The following is a 21565-nucleotide window of genomic DNA, read 5'->3' on the forward strand; positions in this document are numbered from 1 at the left end:
TGATAAACTTGTTCATTACATTTCCTCCAAACTCAGAGCCGCTGCTGGACCATTACATGAACATCACTCACCAAATATTTGAGGTTTGAGTTTCTGCCGTTTTAGGTGCAGTTGTGCTCTGGAAGGTGCCCAGTGCTCTCTGAGCAGGTAAGAGTTTCCTGTGTCACCCTGTTCCGACAAAGACCCGGCAGAGGAGCTCGAAGGAAAGACCTTGACTCTAATCTGGGCCTGAACACTGAACACAATTCACACAGCTGAAGGTACATCAGCCGCATCATGCTGCTTCATGCTGCTTCATGCTGCTTCATGCTGCTTCATGCTGCTTCATGCTGCTTCATGCTGCTTCATGCTGCTTCATGCTGCTTCATGCTGCTTCATGCTGTCAGGTAAAAACCCTGTGATCATGGACAGGAAACCCCATATTAGCTACACTTGACAACAACGGGGAGGAAGAGGTTGATTTAAACAGCAAGAGGCCTCCACCCGAAGCACAATCATGGAGAGTTGAGGGGGTAAGGTCTTGAGGCCTTAATGTAAGTTAATGAAGCTCTTCCATCACCTGACCTCTGGAGGGCGCCGTAGATCATGGAGAACAAAGATGTGCAGACGTCCTGGTGAGAGATCAAAGACGTCCTGATAGCAGTAAACCTGATTCTGCTAGACTGAAACTGACTTTCACTTTTTCTTTCAAGGAAAAGACCATCTCTGAACCGAGAAGGGGGCCTAAGGGTTCATTTTTCTTACAATGCTGTGATTGCAGCCAACTCTGTGAATGTACTCATGACCAATGATCAATGGTGTGAGTACAAAAAAAATCATTATTACAATATAATGTTTTAAATTTGCTTAGATCAGAGGAATAGGGAAGGATTTGTCTGTGTTTCAGTTTGGCTTAGCTTTAGGCCTGAGAGTGTGTGTAATTGTTTAGAGGGAAATAAATTTATTAACACTGGAGGTCTGCTGTCATAAAAGGAGACAGGAAGCTACAGTTGGGGGTTGCTGATGCTGATGCTTGTACCTTTAATAAAAACTCATAATTGTTATAACTTAGAAGTAGGTTTGCAGGAGACTCTCCACATGATCTGTAAATGTAAGACAACAAGAGGCCACTGGCCCAGTGGATGCAGAGTGGGGGTCTCAGTGTTTGAAATATGTTAACTCTGTTTTCTATGTTGTGTAGAGGAATTTGGTGTAGCTTGGGTGAGATTACTTTTATGACCGGCAGGATGTCATGTACACAGAGACACACACACACAGTGCTTAAACTGTTACACTCACACATACACACAGGTACGCGCACACATTCACTTACGTGCACTTACATAGACATACGGATACGTGCACACACAGGCACTCACGTGCTCATGCATACGCACACAAACACAGAGTTTGCAACACACCATGGGGTCGCTTCTATAAAGCTGACTGTAACAAACAAAGGAGTGGAAGATCTGCAGAGGGACACCAGCCTTGCACGTCTCCCCTTCTAGAAGATGCTTAAATGAAGATGAATGAAGATGAATAAAGGTTTTGTGAAAATGACTACTGAGTCCGGTGCTGTCTCTGGATGCCTCGAGGAATAAAAAAGAATTGATTTTGTAACAATGGTCATGACAATTTGCATATGAATGATCATAAATTGACCTCATATTGTTAGTGTGCTAGTTTCAGTCATTATGCAGATGTCCTGTTTATAAGGTTGGAAATCTGCAGTTAGCTGAGACTGAAGAAGTCACCTGGATAATGATGAAACATTTCTCCCACTGATATGGCATGTAGATTCAAGATTTAAGGTCTTTATTGTCAGTACAACAATATACACAATATACAGCATACCAAAATGCCGTTTCACCCCAAGCCCCCTCGTTCATTATAATTATATAAGAAGTATATCTCGAAGAGATATAAAACCAGAAATTACAAATAAAAATAATTTTATTTTGAGGTAAAATTAGGAGCTAAAAAGGTACTATTACGAACTATATCTATGAACAATACACAAAGACTGGACAGAGACAATACAAAGTTATGTTCAGGATATTGTAGACAAAACAGGACGAAGACACGTGCAAGATGCAAAAAGTGCAAAAAAGCATGTTGTTCCCAGTTCCAGTTTGTAGTAGATTTGTGGAAGTTTGTGTTGTTTTTGAGTCTTTTGTTGAGTATTGTATCAAGAAATAACCCCAGATACTTTCTAAGATTAAAGATTTCATAAAAACATTTTTTTAAGTAAATAAAAGTAAAAATCACTTAAAAAACCTGACTGTGTCCCAGTGATTTATGGCAGTTTATGCACATTTCCAAAAAGAATAAACTGTCAGTTCAGTGTAAGAATACAGAAAAATTGCTGTTTTTTAATTTTTTGTCTTAGATGATAAAACTGTTAAAAATTAAACCATTGTTTATCAGTCAGTGATTAAAAAAAAACCCTTAAAATTTGGATTAAAGTTTATATTAAAGTTTAATTTAAAGTTTATAATATCATAAATCTCTGGGGAGAGATGATAAATTGTACTGAGATTTTCATTTCTGCTAATCTCAGATTACAGTGAAACACATCTAATCTGCTATTCTCATCTCACACATCAAAGGCACTCAGCTCACGCCTTTCATGTGTGAGCTGAGCTACTCACAGGCCGAAGGACACATCTTGACCTTTGACCTGCAGTTGTTGCTGATTCCTAGCAGTGTGCTGGGCCACGTCACTGCTGTCAAACTGCTGGATTTATGGTCTGCAGGTGAGTGTTGACTCATTGTGAAACTCAAACAGCTGAGGGCATCGTGACCAGTGTTACCTGCAGGAAAGGAAAAAACATAGTTGTGCAACACCTGTCCAGGGCAGTCCACCACACTGTCAGGTGTGCCAGAAGGCGGGGTTGAACCTTCACATCTGCTGCAGGTGGAGAGCTAACAGATGCGTGATGGATGCCAGAGCAGGGAGTAACCGGGCTGTGGTAGTGTCCGTGGCCCAGTTTGACCCCGGTGTGAGTCTGGGGGACAGGGCCGGAGCCCAGAAAGACGCCAAGAGGCTTCACGGCACCCTCAGCAGGCGAGGCTTCGAGGTGGAGCTGCACAGCGACCTGAGCGGTGACGAAATCTACGAGCTGTTTGTGCAAGGTAACATTTCCATGGAAGCATCATGTGTGGTTTGAAGGATAAATCACCTTCAGCGGGCATGGGCTCATGTGCAGGTGGGCGTGAACATGTCCAGCCTCACTCATCTCACAGGTAACCAGGTGCTGCTGATCAGCAGGTGAGACCGCCTGTGTAAATGCAGAGCTCTGAGCAGGTCTGCAGCTTGCACACGTACAAACTTCCCAGCAAAGTCATCTCAGTCAGATGCTTATTGTCCCTGCATGCCATCAGGTCAAAGGTTAAAGTTCACGGCAGCAGCGGTCTAAAGGAAAAAGCCTCTTTTCTCTGTGACAGCGCAGCTTAGGTGTGCAAACCTGCATCTGACTCTGGAACAGCGAGCTCTGGACATTTATGTATTGCTCTATGGATTTATGGATTTATTGACTTTCAGCTCTGAGCACCATGAGACGAGTGCCGATTAGCTCTAATACATTAAAGAAAGAAGAAGAATATACTGATGGATGCTTCCATGTTGTATATTATTTCTATTATTACATATTAAAGACCCAAACAGCTGCAGGCCGGAGGGCAAATTGAATCATAGCGTGATGAGGTGAATGATCAGCTGACTGTAGAGTGTCTGTGAGCAGCTCACTGTGCCATTCAGCAGCTCCAGGCTAGAACCTGCTTCTCACAGGACAGGCGAGGTGCGTCATTTATTCGCTCCAACATCAAAACAAAAGTTCATCGTAAGTTTATCTTATCTGAACGATCACATGACTGACTACTGGTCACGTAGCCCAGGTGTGTTGGCTCATTTAACAATTTCCCATGTGGGATCAATAAAGTATCTAATCACTGATCTTATAGTAGCACCAGCTCTGTATTTGGTGCTGTATTTTTATAATCTTCAGAGCTCTTTCACCACTGATAATGTTTGCTTTGCGCAGAGTCACATCATGCATGCCTTAACCAGTAACCACCATCGTGATGCCGGTCAACTCAGACTGGATTTAATCCAGCTAAAACAGAGAAAGCCTGGCTATGCTGGGCTGCTTTTGCACTTCAGTTAGCTGAGGTGAAGCTAGCAGATAGCTAGCAGCAACAGCCACCTGTGTCACCATCCACCTGTTTGTCAAAGAGGCCACGGCCCTAATAATGCACACTTTAAGCCTTAATCCAGTTTAAACAGGTATGGGTTAAGAAATTATGGAGAGAGACCAAACAGTTTGTGTATCAGACTGTAAAGATGTTTACTAGTTTTAACATGGAAGAACATGGGGACAGACTCCCTGCTGCCTCTGCTGGATGTCAGAGGAACTGCAGTGTAACACCTATTTAATTACTAACAACTTATTAGATGGTAATAAAAAATAAAGACAGGCTGGCTTTTGCTTCAGTGTTCCTGTTTCTCATGAGTAACCACTCTGCAGACGAGGCGCATGTGCATTGAGCACGTGCATACCTGCTGCCATGTACAGTGGGGCAAAAAAGTATTTAGTCAGCCACCGATTGTGCAAGTTCCCCCACCTAAAATGATGACAGAGGTCAGTAATTTGCACCAGAGGTACACTTCAACTGTGAGAGACAGAATGTGAAAAAAAAATCCATGAATCCACATGGTAGGATTTGTAAAGAATTTATTCGTAAATCAGGGTGGAAAATAAGTATTTGGTCACCTCAAACAAGGAAAATCTCTGGCTCTCACAGACCTGTAACGTCTTCTGTAAGAAGCTTTTCTGTCCCCCACTCGTTACCTGTATGAATGGCACCTGTTTGAACTCATCATCTGTATAAAAGACACCTGTCCACAGCCTCAAACAGTCAGACTCCAAACTCCGCCACGGCCAAGACCAAACAGCTTTCGAAGGACACCAGGAAAAGTATTGTAGACCTGCACCAGACTGGGAAGAGTGAATCTACAATAGGCAAGCAGCTTGGTGTGAAAAAATCAACTGTGGGAGCAATCATCAGAAAATGGAAGACATACAAGACCACTGATAATCTCCCTCGATCTGGGGCTCCACGCGAGATCTCATCCCGTGGGGTCAAAATGATCATGAGAACGGTGAGCAAAGATCCCAGAACCACACGGGGGGACCTGGTGAATGACCTGCAGAGAGCTGGGACCAAAGTAACAAAGGTCACCATCAGTAACACACTACAACGGCAGGGAATCAAATCCCGCAGTGCCAGACGTGTTCCGCTGCTGAAGCCAGTGCATGTCCAGGCCCGTCTGAAGTTTGCCAGAGAGCACATGGATGATACAGCAGAGGATTGGGAGAATGTCATGTGGTCAGATGAAACCAAAGTAGAACTTTTTGGTATAAACTCAACTCGTCGTGTTTGGAGGAAGAAGAATACTGAGTTGCATCCCAAGAACACCATACCTACTGTGAAGCATGGGGGTGGAAACATCATGCTATGGGGCTGTTTTTCTGCCAAGGGGACAGGACGACTGATCCGTGTTAAGGACAGAATGCATGGGGCCATGTATCGTGAGATTTTGAGCCAAAACCTCCTTCCATCAGTGAGAACTTTGAAGATGAAACGAGGCTGGGTCTTCCAACATGACAATGATCCAAAACACACCGCCCGGGCAACAAAGGAGTGGCTCCGTAAGAAGCATTTGAAAGTCCTGGAGTGGCCTAGCCAGTCTCCAGACCTCAACCCCATAGAAAATCTGTGGTGGGAGTTGAAAGTCCGTGTTGCTCGGCGACAGCCCCAAAACATCACTGCTCTCGAGAAGATCTGCATGGAGGAATGGGCCAAAATACCAGCTACTGTGTGTGCAAACCTGGTAAAGACCTATAGTAAACGTTTGACCTCTGTTATTGCCAACAAAGGTTATGTTACAAAGTATTGAGTTGTATTTTTGTTATTGACCAAATACTTATTTTCCACCCTGATTTACGAATAAATTCTTTACAAATCCTACCATGTGGATTCATGGATTTTTTTTTTCACATTCTGTCTCTCACAGTTGAAGTGTACCTCTGGTGCAAATTACTGACCTCTGTCATCATTTTAGGTGGGGGAACTTGCACAATCGGTGGCTGACTAAATACTTTTTGCCCCACTGTATCCAGTGTTATGGCTGCTGTGAGAATGCTGACTGAGGGTCACTGACGGCCAAAGTTGGTCAAGTTACTTGAAAAAAGTAATCAGTAACTAATTACTGGTTACTTCCCGAAAAAAGTAATCCAGTTACTTTACTGATTACTTATTTTCAAAAGTAATTAGTTACTTAGTTACTTTTTAAAACATGATTTATCCCCTAAATAGGTGATAAAGCGATAGATCTTTCAGCCCATTTCTACTTTTTCTGCATAATCCATCATACAAAATGTAATCAAATGAAAAAGTCTCTTTTTAATACTTGTTTTATCAGTTTTAATCTTTTAACTTTATGCATCAAGCAAACATTAAATTATATGCAACATTCTCTGACTGGAAGAAATTAGTTTAACATTTAAACCTATTGTCTGCACATTCCAGCACATAAAATAAAATAAAATATTTTTTGTGTTTACACTCTCTCTTTCAAATAGATGCAAGTAAAACACAGAAGAAAATAAATAAAATCAAAGTCTCAGCGGTCCTGTTGCTCTATTTTAACCTATATAGCAGAAGTGGGGCAGGCGGAGGTTTGCCCTGGTGCAGGTGTGCCGCAGCCATCATGTCAGTGGAAGGATCTGGGAGTTTCTCTGTGAATTTCAGATTCCAGCAGCAGCGTATTTGGTGCTTGCTCGGACATTTAGGGGTTTTTTCGCTGTAAAAAGAACTTTTCTTCCCACACACAACGGACGCTAATGTTTTTGTCACTTATTACGGAATCAAACTCAAAGTAAGGTCAGTACTTCCACGCTTTAAACGCTGCACGCTCATACTCTCTCCTGCACTCGTTATATTATCCATTGTTGATCTGCACACAGCTGTTGCCACGAACGTCGCACTTACGTCATTGTCATGAGACACTCTCGCAAATAAATCACGGTTTTATTAACGCAGTAATGCAGCGTACTTATGGGAAAGTAACAGTAATCTAATTATCTTTTTTGCAATAGTAATCCCTTACTTTACTCGTTACTCGAAAAAGTAATCGGATTACAGTAACGAGTTACTGCCCATCTCTGCTGACGGCACAACTGTTTGTGTCTGTTCTGCAGAGAGCAGGCGGCCCGTGAAGGACTGCTTCCTGGCTGTCTTGTCGTCTCACGGGGAGGAGGACTGCGTGTTCGGAGCCGACGGCAAACCCGTCCGGCTGTCTCGGATCTTCGCATATTTTGACAACGAGTGCATGGAGAATAAGGCCAAAGTGTTCCTCATACAGGTAGGTGGCAGAAGGGCGAGGACAACATGAGTTTAGGTCGTGTCGAGGGAATCAAATGATCTGTTTTCTTCTGTGATGCTGAGGTCATCCTTTTGATGCTGTCTCTGCAGGCGTGTCGCGGAGACGCTCTGGATGATGGAGTGGAGGTGGACTCGGCCGGTGACGCCACCGACTGCAGCTTCTCCCTCCACCTCTCAGTTCCTGTAGATACAGCTGTGATGTATGCCACGCCCCCAGGTAAACACCAAGCCTTCAACAGACCACCACCACTACCCTCTAAACCTCCTCAGCGGCCACTCAGACCTCCTAAACTACCCTTCAAACCTCCTGACAGGCAGCATAACCATTTTATCCATCCCTAGAACCTCCACAGTTACCGTGAAACATAGAACTTAAACCATCTTTATGACAACTGCAACACTTGCAATATGATCACATCTCTTTAGGGACTTTTAAGACCTACCAAAGGACTTCTAAACCTCCTTAGTAACCAGAGAAATCTTCTATACTACCCATCAGGGGCGATTTTTGCCCCCCAAAGATTTTAGATGTCACAAATCAAAGCACCCCCAAAGATTTCTTACTTTTTTGACAATATTTGCTGTTTGTGTGACACACTGCTAAAAATATAAAAAGCATACAGTACGTAATTGAGATGGAACATTTTAACAACAAAAGTATGTATAAACCCCCCCCCCCCCCCTCCCAAAATGGTTTGTTCCAGCTCTCCCCTGTTCTGGCTCTAGCGCCGTTGCTGCCAGAGCGATGGTGGCTGAGACGCAGCGGAGCAGAGGTGTGAGTGCCTGGCTTAAAACAGGACATATTAGCTGCATTTAACCTTCAGTTACTCTTTATATAGTTGGTAGGAGTCAGACCATGTTTCTTTTTACTGAAAAACATTACACCAGGTAACCAGGGTGTAAAAAAACTTGTTTTCCAGCGATGTTTGCTACCCTACAATTTGTCCTACACTGCAGTAAAATCAGTGACATTTGAAAACCTAAAACTTAAAATTGTCCGTAGCCTGCTGTTGTTACCACTGTCCTGTTTTAAATCGATACTAACTAGCTAACTGACCGAATGCCCATTAACCTTAGAACTCCTGGTGTGTGTGTGTGTGTGTGTGTGTGTGTGTGTGTGTGTGCGTGTGTGCGCGTGCGTGCGTGCGTGTGTGTTTTGGGACCACCCTGGGGCGCACACATGTCAGTGCGCCCCAGGGTGGCTGTGGCTACAATGTAGCTTGCCAGCACCAGTGTGTGAATGTGTGGATGACTGGATGCGTAAAGCGCTTTGGGGTCCTTAGGGACTAGTAAAGCGCTATACAAATACAGGCCATTTACCATTTTTTTTTGTACAGAGAGACAGCCAGGTTCATAATGGATATAAGGAAGTTGTTTTTGTTTTTTGTTTTGTTTTTTTTAAAAAGGAGCCACATTCAGGTAAAAGTGTAAAATCAAACGATCCGTCAATCAAGAATAATGTTGGATCAGTGTTTCAATATTTATATCTTTTATTAGATATTCATGTGGTTTGGTTATTTTCCTTTTGGTTGAAAGTAGACTGAGAGAGGACTTTGTGTTAGCGATTTTAATAGTATTTTTTCATATTAATGTAATTTATCATCTAATTGAATACAATCTATTTGTGTATGATTGTCAGTCCAAAGAGGGAGAGAGGAAAGAGGAGAACGTGAGGAGAAAGTACAAGGTCAGGAAGAACCAGGTAAGAAAACAGACAGGGAACAGTGACAGGCACAACAGAAACTGTTAAACTGACAAAGAGAAAAAACCAGATTTTACTCAAACAATCTGGAAGTTGTGTCCTCCCTATATTAAAGCTGCTGTACAGAATCTGCAAAACAAACTGGGTTGAAACATTTGACCCTCTTTAACAACATTCCAATATAACATTATCATTGATTGGGGAGATTAAAATTAATAATATATTTTTATGTGGTTCAACCACAACTCTACTAAAACCTCAGCCAGTAATAGGTAGGCCAACTTTTGGACTGTCCAGTTGTCTGTATGACTGCTGCAGTACGTGCGCCACATTTGCGCACTATCAGAAAGAGCCAAACGGCCCTGGTGGAGTGAGGAGCTGTAAAGAGAAGTGCTCTGTTTCTAAAAATGTTAAACTTTTTACAGTGTGTACCACCTGAAAGTACCACTATGAAAGCACGAAACCCATAAATCTTACAACACAAAATTTGTATTATTAAATTAGATTTTTATTTGTAATAATTTATTCTGTTTTGGGAGTGTTTTCTTTATGTATATGTATTATATTATACATACACCTTAAAAGTGAATCTCTGTCCAAACAATGCACTTAGTTTACTTTTTACTCACTATGAGCATCACTCATTATTCTCCCCCAGTAATTAAGGTTAGGATATGTTTTCTTTTTTATTCCAATCCATTCTTCAGTTGCAGCATTTAAATAACCTTGATCAGATTTGATGGTTTTGTTACAGACTTTTCAGAAAAGTGTTTTGCTTTTCTTTCACAAATATGGGGATTAAATTGTGTTAAAATGTATAAAACAGTGATGTCATGTTTTGAGACGAGGACCCAGGGACAGAGAGACTTGATGAATTTAAGAATCTTATGATTTATCTTGCCTGGCTGGGCAGCTCTCTGGGTGCTCAGCACCTCCAAAGCTCTAATCCTAGAATCGCCCCTGCTACCCATTAACCTCCTCTATGACTACTGAAATCATTTTAACTGTTCATGGAATCTCCTCACCTGCCACAAAAGTGCCCAACTACCTGTAGACTCTCCCCAATTACTGCAGACCTCTATCTTCTAAAGAATCTGTTGAACCTTTTTTGTGATCATAAAACTTCCCCAGTGACTGCTACAGCATCCTAAAGACCCCTCAAACATTTTATTGACAACTGAAACCTCGTGAACTACGCTTAGAGGCTCCACAATGACTACAAAGCCCTTGAACCTCTATAATGACCACTGCACATTCCTAACTGAATCTAGGTGACCTTCTTCATCCTAAATATTAAGTTCACTTTTCAAACAGCTGTTTAAATCTCTCTGGCCATAACCAGCCTACCAGAGAACCTTGAACCTTCTCACTGACCAGTCTAATCTCCTCAAGGCTCCCTTTCTCCAGGATCCCTTAAACTTAAAATACCAGTGCAACTTCCTCAGTGAGTCCTACAACTTTGTGAGGACCTCTAGAACCTTTTCCTGACAACTCAAGTAGTGTTTTAGTAGTGTTGTCCAAATCCTACAGAACCCTCTCTGAAAACTCTAACACCTTTGAAGAGACCACAGAACCTCTTCATTTTTGACACCTGGTGGTGACATTTGTCTGAATCAATAATCTGCAGATTTTTCACCACGGTCCAGAGACCAGTATCTCTGTTTACCTCCTCCTCTCTCCATCAGGTTACGGAGCCTTCATGAGCCCGCTTGGATCCGTCTTCCTTCAGACGTTCTGCACTTTGTTGGAGGACGAGGCCCATCAGAACCTGGAGCTGACTCGCCTGATGACCCGCCTCTCCCACAGGGTGGCCTACACCTTCCAGGCCAAAGGTCGTGAGCTGGGCGGGAAGAAAGAGATGCCGTGCTTCCTGACACGACTGACCAGAGAGGTGTTCCTGTCCTCAGAGTCAGAGAGAGAAGATCTCTGATCCTGGGAAAGGTTTTCCTAAAGTTCTTGAAGATGTTGTGTCACCATTTTTTGAGAAGTTTCACAAACTTCAGCTGTTCATTGATCCACTTTAATGCGACTGCAATAAACTGGAGCTTATTTTCTCATTTATGAAGGTTATTTCTTCACTTATTCACTCATTATCCACGTAGTCACACATTTTTATATCCTCATTTATTTTTCCTTTGATAAATACATCTGAATATGAACAAATAACTGAGTATCAGAAATTAACAGCAGGTAGTTTTTAATAATAAAAAACAGTAATTTGGAGTAGGTGCAGAAATCTTTTATAGTGCTTAAAAATTTCTACTCCTGTATTGAGACATTACAAATAAATCTTGAATTGTTGGTTGAAGAAAAAGATTATTCCTAAACTAAAGTGTCAGTCTGAAGAACACCGTCACATGTTTAACAATAAAATGTAAGATTTACTGCATATGTGAGTCTAACAGGTCGGTATAAACAGTAATTTAAAAGTTTTAACCTCTTCATCAGCAGTGTGAAGGTACAGCTGTGGATGAGTCACATGTTTAAGCATTTAAACCAGAAACCAGGTGAGGGTTTGAACTTTACATCTGTTAACAGGTGACCAATCAACCTGCAGGGTCAGGCTGAATTTACATTTCACATATTTTGTCCTCTTACAGGAGTTGTGAGAATCTTAGGTGGAGATGTTTCTGAGTCATCTCCTTGAGTCAGCAGGTGTGTGTTCATACAGAGACACGTGTGGGATCACATAAAGTCAGTCTGTCTGGGTTTGAGTACTTCCTGTCTGGACGTGAACCAGAACTTACAGAGTCCACACCTGTTATCACTGAATATGTAATAAAGCAGATCATGTGACGTGGAATGAGCAGTCAGCAGGTCGGGAAGTTTACGCTCACAGAGGTGTGGGAGCGGTTTTGTCCTGAGGCCTTCCTTCATCTACTTTCAGTTTAGTACCTGCAACACATTTATGATTCATGTCTGACACACAGCACGACATTTCCCAGAACTCAGCTGTTTCACTTCCCCACAACTGCTCCATCACATCACTACACCCTCTTCATTCACAGCTTAGACACGTTACATGGATATTCAGTGGTGCTCTAGAAGCAAAATAGTTCCAGTGTTACATTCACAAAGGTAAAAAAAAGAAGCTCCTGTCACAAACTGAGTTTATTCTGACCACATGATTAAAATCTGAAGGCGTGAAACAAACATCATCATCCTCGTTCTCTAACGTCACAAGCTTGGAAAGACAGAGCAAGTTCACAGACCTCTCCACAAAATCATCCGCAGGTCAGTGCAGAGCTACAGACGGCAGATCAAACTCTCATGCTTTTCAGCTCTCCTGACCTGTTTCTGCTTCACAGAGTCCAGATGTTTTCAGATGTCAGAAAGAGCTTCCCTGACCTGCAGATATATTCAGCATTAATGAGCCTCGCAGAAGTTACCCCTGCATCTCACCAACCGCTCGGTAAAAAAGAACGTGCAGGGTTTCCAGCTCAGGCTCCAGTGTGTTTACGATGTCTGCATCGTCCTATAAACACGTTTACCTGGTCAGGCATGATGATTTACGCCTGTTACTGACAGATGTTCAGGAAATAGACCAAGCAGACCCGTGACTGTATCAAACATTGTGTATTTGCAGATAAATAATAAAGTGCATACATACATATGTACAGGACATGCTAAACATTTTCTTCACACAGTTTTAGAACGACACCACACAAAAACAAGATCATTTCCATTCCTCCATGTGCTCTGCCGTGATTTGGTCTAACTGATGGAAGGTGTCCGTGTTCTGGTGCTCTCAGTACCAACCAGTAATGTGGCTGAGATTCCCTCTGCTTTTCCGGCTCTCTCTGACTCTGAGGACAGGAACACCTCTCTGGTCAGTCGTGTCAGGAAGCACGGCATCTCTTTCTTCCCGCCCAGCTCACGACCTTTGGCCTGGAAGGTGTAGGCCACCCTGTGGGAGAGGCGGGTCATCAGGCGAGTCAGCTCCAGGTTCTGATGGGCCTCGTCCTCCAACAAAGTGCAGAACGTCTGAAGGAAGACGGATCCAAGCGGGCTCATGAAGGCTCCGTAACCTGATGGAGAGAGGAGGAGGTAAACAGAGAAATCTGACATGGTTAAACACGTACAACCTCTGAAGAATTCTGAGAGCTCCTGAGGACATAACTGAGAAAGAAAATCACGATTTATTAGTATCCGGAGTCGGACTTGTGTTGTTGTATCAACCATCATATAAAGGTTTCTGCCAACCAAAAAAGCTCTGAGGTTTTTTTTTTAATGTGTTTGTGCGTCATGAAGGAGGTTCTCCAGGATCAGCTGGAAAGGTATGCGGGCCTCAGAGGAAGTTAGAGGTCTGCAGTAATTGGGGAGAGTCTACAGGTAGTTGGGCACTTTTGTGGCAGGTGAGGAGATTCCATGAACAGTTAAAATGATTTCAGTAGTCATAGAGGAGGTTAATGGGTAGTATAGAAGATTTCTCTGGTTACTAAGGAGGTTTAGAAGTCCTTTGGTAGGTCTTAAAAGTCCCTGAAGAGATGTGATCATATTGCAAGTGTTGCAGTTGTCATAAAGATGGTTTAATTTCTATGTTTCATGGTAACTGTGGAGGTTCTAGGGATGGATAAAATGGTTATGCTGCCTGTCAGGAGGTTTGAAGGGTAGTTTAGGAGGTCTGAGTGGCCGCTGAGGAGGTTTAGAGGGTAGTGGTGGTGGTCTGTTGAAGGCTTGGTGTTTACCTGGGGGCGTGGCATACATCACAGCTGTATCTACAGGAACTGAGAGGTGGAGGGAGAAGCTGCAGTCGGTGGCGTCACCGGCCGAGTCCACCTCCACTCCATCATCCAGAGCGTCTCCGCGACACGCCTGCAGAGACAGCATCAAGAGGATGACCTCAGCATCACAGAAGAAAACAGATCATTTGATTCCCTCGACACGACCTAAACTCATGTTGTCCTCGCCCTTCTGCCACCTACCTGTATGAGGAACACTTTGGCCTTATTCTCCATGCACTCGTTGTCAAAATATGCGAAGATCCGAGACAGCCGGACGGGTTTGCCGTCGGCTCCGAACACGCAGTCCTCCTCCCCGTGAGACGACAAGACAGCCAGGAAGCAGTCCTTCACGGGCCGCCTGCTCTCTGCAGAACAGACACAAACAGACAGTAGTGCTGTCAGTGACCCTCAGTCAGCATTCTCACAGCAGCCATACCACTGGATACATGGCAGCAGGTATGCAGCCTGTGTTTACGTTCACATGCAGAAGATTCAAACTAATGAAACTTTATGACCTATGTTTGATCTATGAGTGGAAATCAGTTGTAACAGTGTTTAATCACCATCACTGTAAAACACACTCATATAATCACATCCTCACATGTTATATAATTACAAATGTATCAGTCAGCGCTGGCATGTCACCAATGAGTGTCAGGGCAGTGTAAGCCTCACCTTTACCTGTAAATAGAACAGAGGTGTGTCTGTGTGTGTGGACACACACACAGAGACTGTAATGTTAAAGCTGCGTGTCTGTCAGGGAGATGGAGCTGCAAATGTTTCCTTATCTGGGCTCACAGACGCAGGCCCTGCTGTGGGCACTGATGCCCCGCCCCCTCTGAGTTTCTGTGACATCAGCTGTTTTTTTAAATGAATGAGTTCTTGGCTGAAAGCTCTCTCAATTTAAATATTTTGTCTCTGTGCTGTGTTTAAATAAAGTTAGAATGTTTTGCGTCCTGTTTTTATTGTTGGAAGTGGGCTTTTCGGGGTGATGCGATTGGTTACCTTTCTCAAACAGCTCGTAGATTTCGGCGCCGCTCAGGTCGCTGTGCAACTCCACCTTAAAGCCCCGCCTGCTGAGGGTACTGTGGAGCCTCTTGGCATCCCTCTTGGCTCCGGCCCTGTTCCCCATCTTCACCCCGGGGTAAAACTCGGCCACGGACACCACCACTGCCCGGTTCACCTCAGCCTTCCCACCCACTGGTCGTCTCTGCTGGGACATGGTGATGTAGCTGAGGTCCGCTGAGCTCTGTCTCTGTGAGTGTCTGTCAGATTTAAGCTCCTGGCTCTGCACTGAAAGTATTTTAAGAGACCCTGAGCTGTAAAGGTGTGACCACACCTCTTTACCTTACCTGGAACTTCCTCTGCTGCCTTATCAGCCTTATGTGCTCAAGTCTTACACAACTTCATGTTTTTTCTCGCTGTGCCAGATATCCAGGTGTGTTCCACTCACGGATGACATGTCATCATTTCACGGCACACAAACATTTTCCTGCAGTAACAGAAAACAATCGAGGAGTTTTTAAAGCCTTTTATGATTTTTGATTTTAATAAAAACACTTTACTAAAAATGTGAAGTTTGTGTTTGTCATCTTTACAAATAAAGTTTGTTTCACTCCAAGCAAGACTTTTGCCACCCCTGTGTGTAAAAACCTAAATAAAAGTGAGTGTTTCCACTTTATTCTGCCTTATTCTACTTCACTGGCTGTGGGGTTTGTTTGGTCGTCTGAATCTTTCAGTGATCCTGAAAACTCCAGACAGATGGTTTAAAATCAGGTCCCTGTAGTGGCTATATTAAGTTCTCTCTTTCTCTTATATTTAAAATAACCACACTACGCAACTGTTTTTACGCGTTGTCGTTAGCAACAATGATGGTAAACCCACTGTGTGGCTCCGCCTTCCATTTGTTTGTTTTCCACATAAACCTTTCACAATGAAGCTGAAGATCCTGTTGAGATTTACAAAAAATAATAAACTGAAATTATGACAAGCAGAAGGACCATTCAAAACAAATCGAGGACCTTATTTCTAAACGAGGGGCTCCCTCTGTAGCATTGACATGGTTTGGTTATGAAAAGTCTGACACGGACCAGAAAACTGTACTATGCAAATTATGCATGAAACTGGTCCCCACCTCAGACTCAAACACGGCAAACCTCTTCTACCACCTATGTGTCACGGCGAGTGAGATGAGCTGTGTGGGGAAAAATAAAGGAGGATCCAATTGCAGGCACTCGTGAAGATGTGAAGGCGGTTTATTGAAACACAAAGCACAGGGGAAAAAATGGCAAACAGAGATTAAACTAAACTATACTGGAAAGAACTAATCTACTGAACATGAACACAAACATGAAGGAGGATTGGTAGAGGTAAATGACGATGGACAGCAGGGAGAACACACAGATGAAACATGGTGGATGGACAGACGGACCAGCAACTATTACAACAGAATACACAACTTAAATACACTCAGAGAAACACAGGGCGATTACACACAGGTGGGGGACACAGCTGGAAGTAATTAACGAGACGAGACAAGGGAGGTAAAACTGAATACACTCACATGAGACGCAGACCTTCACAATAAAACAGGAAACACGAAATCACTACACAAAGACACAGACTCAACACTGAGAGGCAGACAGAAAATAACACATGGAACTCAAACTATACATGAGACAACAAATCCTTGAAAACGAATAAACAGAAAGATAGAATTCTAATAATAATCAACAAAGCACAAGAGTAACAAAACGATCATTCAAAAATAAACCAAAACATGATAAACTCAAAATGCTGGGTCGAACCGACCGAGAACCCTGACACTACGCAAGAATCATGTGAAAGAGTATGGAGAGTTTATGGATGAGAAGCAAAACACAGCCGTCTGGTGCTGAAAATAAACCTTAGACTCAAACGTTACAACAGGCTTTTCCCCGTGCAATAAATAATCACAAAGAAAATTGGAGCCGTTACAACCTATGTCTAAAAATGCATTGTTTCACGCATCGGTCGATACACTCAACTCCGGGTGCATGATGCCCACCTGAAAACACTTCACACAAGTTGAATTGCCCGGGATTCACAGAATTTAAAGAAAATTTAACATTTTTGTCATATCGTTAGCTTCATAGCATAATTGCCTAAGTCATTTGACTAAGTCAATGACTTAGGCACTTATGCTATGAAGCTAACGATATATATCATTGTTGGGATGATAAATGTTTTATATCAGGATATGAGATTTTGGTCATAGCCCTAGCGGACATATTATTGGTCAGATGAAGTCATTAAAAATGCTCCAGCAGCACAAACACGGTCAAGAAGTGTCTATGGGTGTCTGACGGGACTGACTGACTGCTGACTATCTGAGCTTCATGTTTCAGGCAGCAGATGAACTGAGGGGAAGTTAAAGTGTCCCTACGAGATAACAAGGGGTTTTTGGTTTTATGTTCTGCGTCTTTGTCCTGTCTTCCTCCCCTCACCCCCAGTTACAGCAGAGTCCTCTCTGAGTCTGGTTCTCCCAGAGGTTTATTCCACTTTAAAGGGATTTTTTTCCTTCCCACTGTCACCAAAGTCTTGCTCACAGGGGGTTGTGTGATTGATAGGTTTTCTCTGTATTGTTGTAGGGTCTCTAGCTTACAGTGTAAAGCACCTTGATGTGACTGTTGTTGTAATTTTGCACTATATTAAAACAATGATTTAATTTTTTAAGCTTGTTGAGTTTGCATGTAATGAGACACACTCTATAAATAAAGAACAGACTGACTCATGCAGATGTAATGTGGTGGAGTCTGGACAAGGTTGACTGCTGCAGAGATTGAAGTGAGTGAGGAACGTAGCTGTTTGCGCTGTGCTGTCTGCTGTAGTCACACTCATGAATTAATCTGTCAGCTGCTCGTAAACTTTGATCACAGGTCACACGCCTGACCTATCAGCATCTCATGCCTCAGAGGAAACCTGCTTTTCCTGCCGCACACGGGAACAAGGTGTCCATAAAAAATAACACGTAAACAAATCAAAGCATTCCAGGAATCCTTGAACACGCTCACATATGTGCACGAACACCCGTCTTTATTTCATTTTAATTCATCAGACTTCATCCCAAAGGAAATTCTCGATGAGGTCGGCTGCTCCCACACACAACAGAAAAAAACATTAATTCAGTAGAAAAAACAAGAAGTTGATCATTTATAAATACAAAATGTAGTCCTTACAAATAATTAAAAAAATAGACATTTGCATATCCCTCCAAAATATTTAAGTAAAAAATTATTTATTGTTTAATTTCTGTAGATATTCACTCTATGTCTTCTTCTTCCTTCTTTCTCTCTGTATGTCTTTCTTTTAATTCCCGCCTTGATTTCCAAACTGATCCTCTGTGGGAATCTCATCCTCCAACATCCACACATCTAATTTGATTGACCCCTCCATCATGGCCTCTATCTATTTATCTATTCCTCACTATTTAATTAGATCACTCATTCCTAAAGTCAAGAATGCTGCTGTCCCACACATTTATGACCCAATCAAAGATCTTAATTCTGTCACAGTGATTACACATTTTTTATTTAAAATGACATAAAAATCACACGCTGCTGGCGATAAATGATTAATACTACAATGACCTTCAGTTATTACTGCAGCCCACCTGCAGCACCTTTGGTCCACACTCTGGGAATCCTTAGATATTTAAATGTATCAATTTAACCATCTATTTGTTATTCTAATTTTATTTAAATATTTGTTTCAGGCAAAATAAATCAAACAGAAAGGATTGATGGAGGCAGATGATCCACTGTGGCACCACCTAAAGGAAGCACTTGGAAGAAGAAGAAAAAGATTCATATCTTGATTTGCTTTATTTACATATTTGCAATTATTTGTATTACATTTATAACGTTTTATCATTCATTTATTCAAGTATTTATTTATTTTATAATATTTCTTTATTTACTCATTTATTCAGGTAGTTTTATTGTTTCCATTTTTTATTGATCCTTGAATTCCTTTATTATTTGTTATGCATGTGTTATTATGTTTCACTGCTTTGATGATGTAATTTCTTAATCTGGGATAATCTGGGATTAATCCACTCATTAATTTCATTTAACAGTCTTCAATTATACAAACAAATAATGAACAAAAAAACATAAATAAATATATTAAATTAAATTTTTCTTTTCCAGTCGCTTAACCAGGGGCGATTCTAGGATTAGAGCTTTTCACCCAGAGAGCTGCCCAGCCAGGCAAGATAAATCATAAGATTCTTAAATTCATCAAGTCTCTCTGTGCCTGGGTCCTCGTCTCAAAACATGACATCACTGTTTTGTACATTTTAACACAATTTAATCCCCATATTTGTGAAAGAAAAGCAAAAAACTTTTCTGAAAAGTCTGTAACAAAACCATCAAATCTGATCAAGGTTATTTAAATGCTACAAAAGAAGAATGGATTGGAATAAAAAAGAAAACATATCCTAACCTTAATTAAAACACTCCCAAAACAGAATAAATTATTACAAATAAAAATCTAATTTAATAATACAAATTTTGTGTTGTAAGATTTATGGGTTTCGTGCTTTCATAGTGGTACTTTCAGGTGGTACACACTGTAAAAAGTTTAACATTTTTAGAAACAGAGCACTTCTCTTTACAGCTCCTCACTCCACCAGGGCCGTTTGGCTCTTTCTGATAGTGCGCAAATGTGGCGCACGTACTGCAGCAGTCATACAGACAACTGGACAGTCCAAAAGTTGGCCTACCTATTACTGGCTCAGGTTTTAGTAGAGTTGTGGTTGAACCACATAAAAATATATTATTAATTTTAATCTCCCCAATCAATGATAATGTTATATTGGAATGTTGTTAAAGAGGGTCAAATGTTTCAACCCAGTTTGTTTTGCAGATTCTGTACAGCAGCTTTAATATAGGGAGGACACAACTTCCAGATTGTTTGAGTAAAATCTGGTTTTTTCTCTTTGTCAGTTTAACAGTTTCTGTTTTGCCTGTCACTGTTCCCTGTCTGTTTTCTTACCTGGTTCTTCCTGACCTTGTACTTTCTCCTCACGTTCTCCTCTTTCCTCTCTCCCTCTTTGGACTGACAATCATACACAAATAGATTGTATTCAGTTAGATGATAAATTACATTAATATGAAAAAATACTATTAAAATCGCTAACACAAAGTCCTCTCTCAGTCTACTTTCAACCAAAAGGAAAATAACCAAACCACATGAATATCTAATAAAAGATATAAATATTGAAACACTGATCCAACATTATTCTTGATTGACGGATCGTTTGATTTTACACTTTTACCTGAATGTGGCTCCTTTTTAAAAAAAACAAAACAAAAAACAAAAACAACTTCCTTATATCCATTATGAACCTGGCTGTCTCTCTGTACAAAAAAAATGGTAAATGGCCTGTATTTGTATAGCGCTTTACTAGTCCCTAAGGACCCCAAAGCGCTTTACGCATCCAGTCATCCACACATTCACACACTGGTGCTGGCAAGCTACATTGTAGCCACAGCCACCCTGGGGCGCACTGACATGTGTGCGCCCCAGGGTGGTCCCAAAACACACACGCACGCACACGCACACACACACACACACACACACACACACAACAGGAGTTCTAAGGTTAATGGGCATTCGGTCAGTTAGCTAGTTAGTATCGATTTAAAACAGGACAGTGGTAACAACAGCAGGCTACGGACAATTTTAAGTTTTAGGTTTTCAAATGTCACTGATTTTACTGCAGTGTAGGACAAATTGTAGGGTAGCAAACATCGCTGGAAAACAAGTTTTTTTACACCCTGGTTACCTGGTGTAATGTTTTTCAGTAAAAAGAAACATGGTCTGACTCCTACCAACTATATAAAGAGTAACTGAAGGTTAAATGCAGCTAATATGTCCTGTTTTAAGCCAGGCACTCACACCTCTGCTCCGCTGCGTCTCAGCCACCATCGCTCTGGCAGCAACGGCGCTAGAGCCAGAACAGGGGAGAGCTGGAACAAACCATTTTGGGAGGGGGGGGGGGGGGGGGGTTATACATACTTTTGTTGTTAAAATGTTCCATCTCAATTACGTACTGTATGCTTTTTATATTTTTAGCAGTGTGTCACACAAACAGCAAATATTGTCAAAAAAAGTAAGAAATCTTTGGGGGTGCTTTGATTCATTTTTGGAGATGCTGAAGCAACCCCAAAAATGGGCTAAAATCGCCCCTGGTGTGGATAGTTTTGCCGGAAAAAAAACGGCGGAAGAGGGGCAGCCGAAGAGTAAACTTTTAAAAGTAAGTAATGAATATTATGTCACTTATTTATGTGTGAATGTTTAATAACGAAGAACATTAAAACATTACTGTTAGCCACATGTCGGCAAAGTTATGTGACATTAGCGATGTTTGTACTAATTTGGTTCAATAGTTGACGTTAATCTTACAGAGAATGTGATGATTTTATGGATATTTAAAGTAAGCACTGAGACAAATTTAGTAATGCCAACATATTAAAAGAACAATATTTGTCTCTCATATATATAACACAGTTATATATATACAGTGTCAAAGAAACCTGTCTTTGAGTGAAGATTTAAGGTGACAGAAAATATAAATAATATAAACAAATGCAGCTTGAATCTTTACTGAAGCTCAGTATTTGACACAGAGTTCATTTACTGCTGTAATAACTAATAATGATTGAAA

General features: G+C 41.6%; 2 protein-coding genes across 3 annotated transcripts; one reads left to right on the plus strand and one right to left on the minus strand.

Moving 5' to 3' along the window:
• The first annotated feature begins 2919 nt into the window (after window positions 1-2919).
• Window positions 2920-11153, plus strand: LOC308392523 (caspase-7-like). Of its 2 annotated transcripts, XM_080875593.1 has the most exons (5): window positions 2920-3117; window positions 7245-7408; window positions 7519-7645; window positions 9068-9130; window positions 10816-11153. In XM_080875593.1, exons 1-5 carry the CDS (start codon window positions 2922-2924, stop codon window positions 11058-11060), a joined length of 795 nt encoding a protein of 264 aa, XP_080731719.1. In that variant the 5' UTR covers window positions 2920-2921; the 3' UTR covers window positions 11061-11153. The 2 variants fall into 2 exon arrangements, with proteins under 2 accessions (XP_080731719.1, XP_080731720.1); XM_080875594.1 differs by lacking the exon at window positions 9068-9130.
• A 1691-nt stretch (window positions 11154-12844) lies between these two features.
• On the minus strand, window positions 12845-15112 carry LOC308391669 (caspase-3-like; the record flags this gene model as incomplete). The annotated part of the gene is made up of 4 exons (XM_080874327.1): window positions 14860-15112; window positions 14056-14219; window positions 13819-13945; window positions 12845-13158 (listed from the first exon to the last, which is right to left on the minus strand). Exons 1-4 carry the CDS (start codon window positions 15074-15076, stop codon window positions 12845-12847), a joined length of 822 nt encoding a protein of 273 aa, XP_080730453.1. The 5' UTR covers window positions 15077-15112.
• Window positions 15113-21565: the final 6453 nt, after the last annotated feature.

Source organism: Rhamphochromis sp. 'chilingali' (genome assembly GCF_963969265.1).
Source record: "Rhamphochromis sp. 'chilingali' genome assembly, chromosome: 2".
Taxonomy (NCBI): Eukaryota; Metazoa; Chordata; class Actinopteri; order Cichliformes; family Cichlidae; genus Rhamphochromis; species Rhamphochromis sp. 'chilingali'.

Excerpts from the sequence above, each read along its gene's own strand:
- LOC308392523 (XM_080875593.1), top strand. The coding sequence starts at position 2,922 with ATGGATGCCAGAGCAGGGAGTAACCGGGCTGTGGTAGTGTCCGTGGCC. Across the intron at positions 7,646-9,067 it reads GATGTATGCCACGCCCCCAG|TCCAAAGAGGGAGAGAGGAA; the intron begins GTAAACACCAAG and ends TATGATTGTCAG. Across the intron at positions 9,131-10,815 it reads ACAAGGTCAGGAAGAACCAG|GTTACGGAGCCTTCATGAGC; the intron begins GTAAGAAAACAG and ends TCTCTCCATCAG.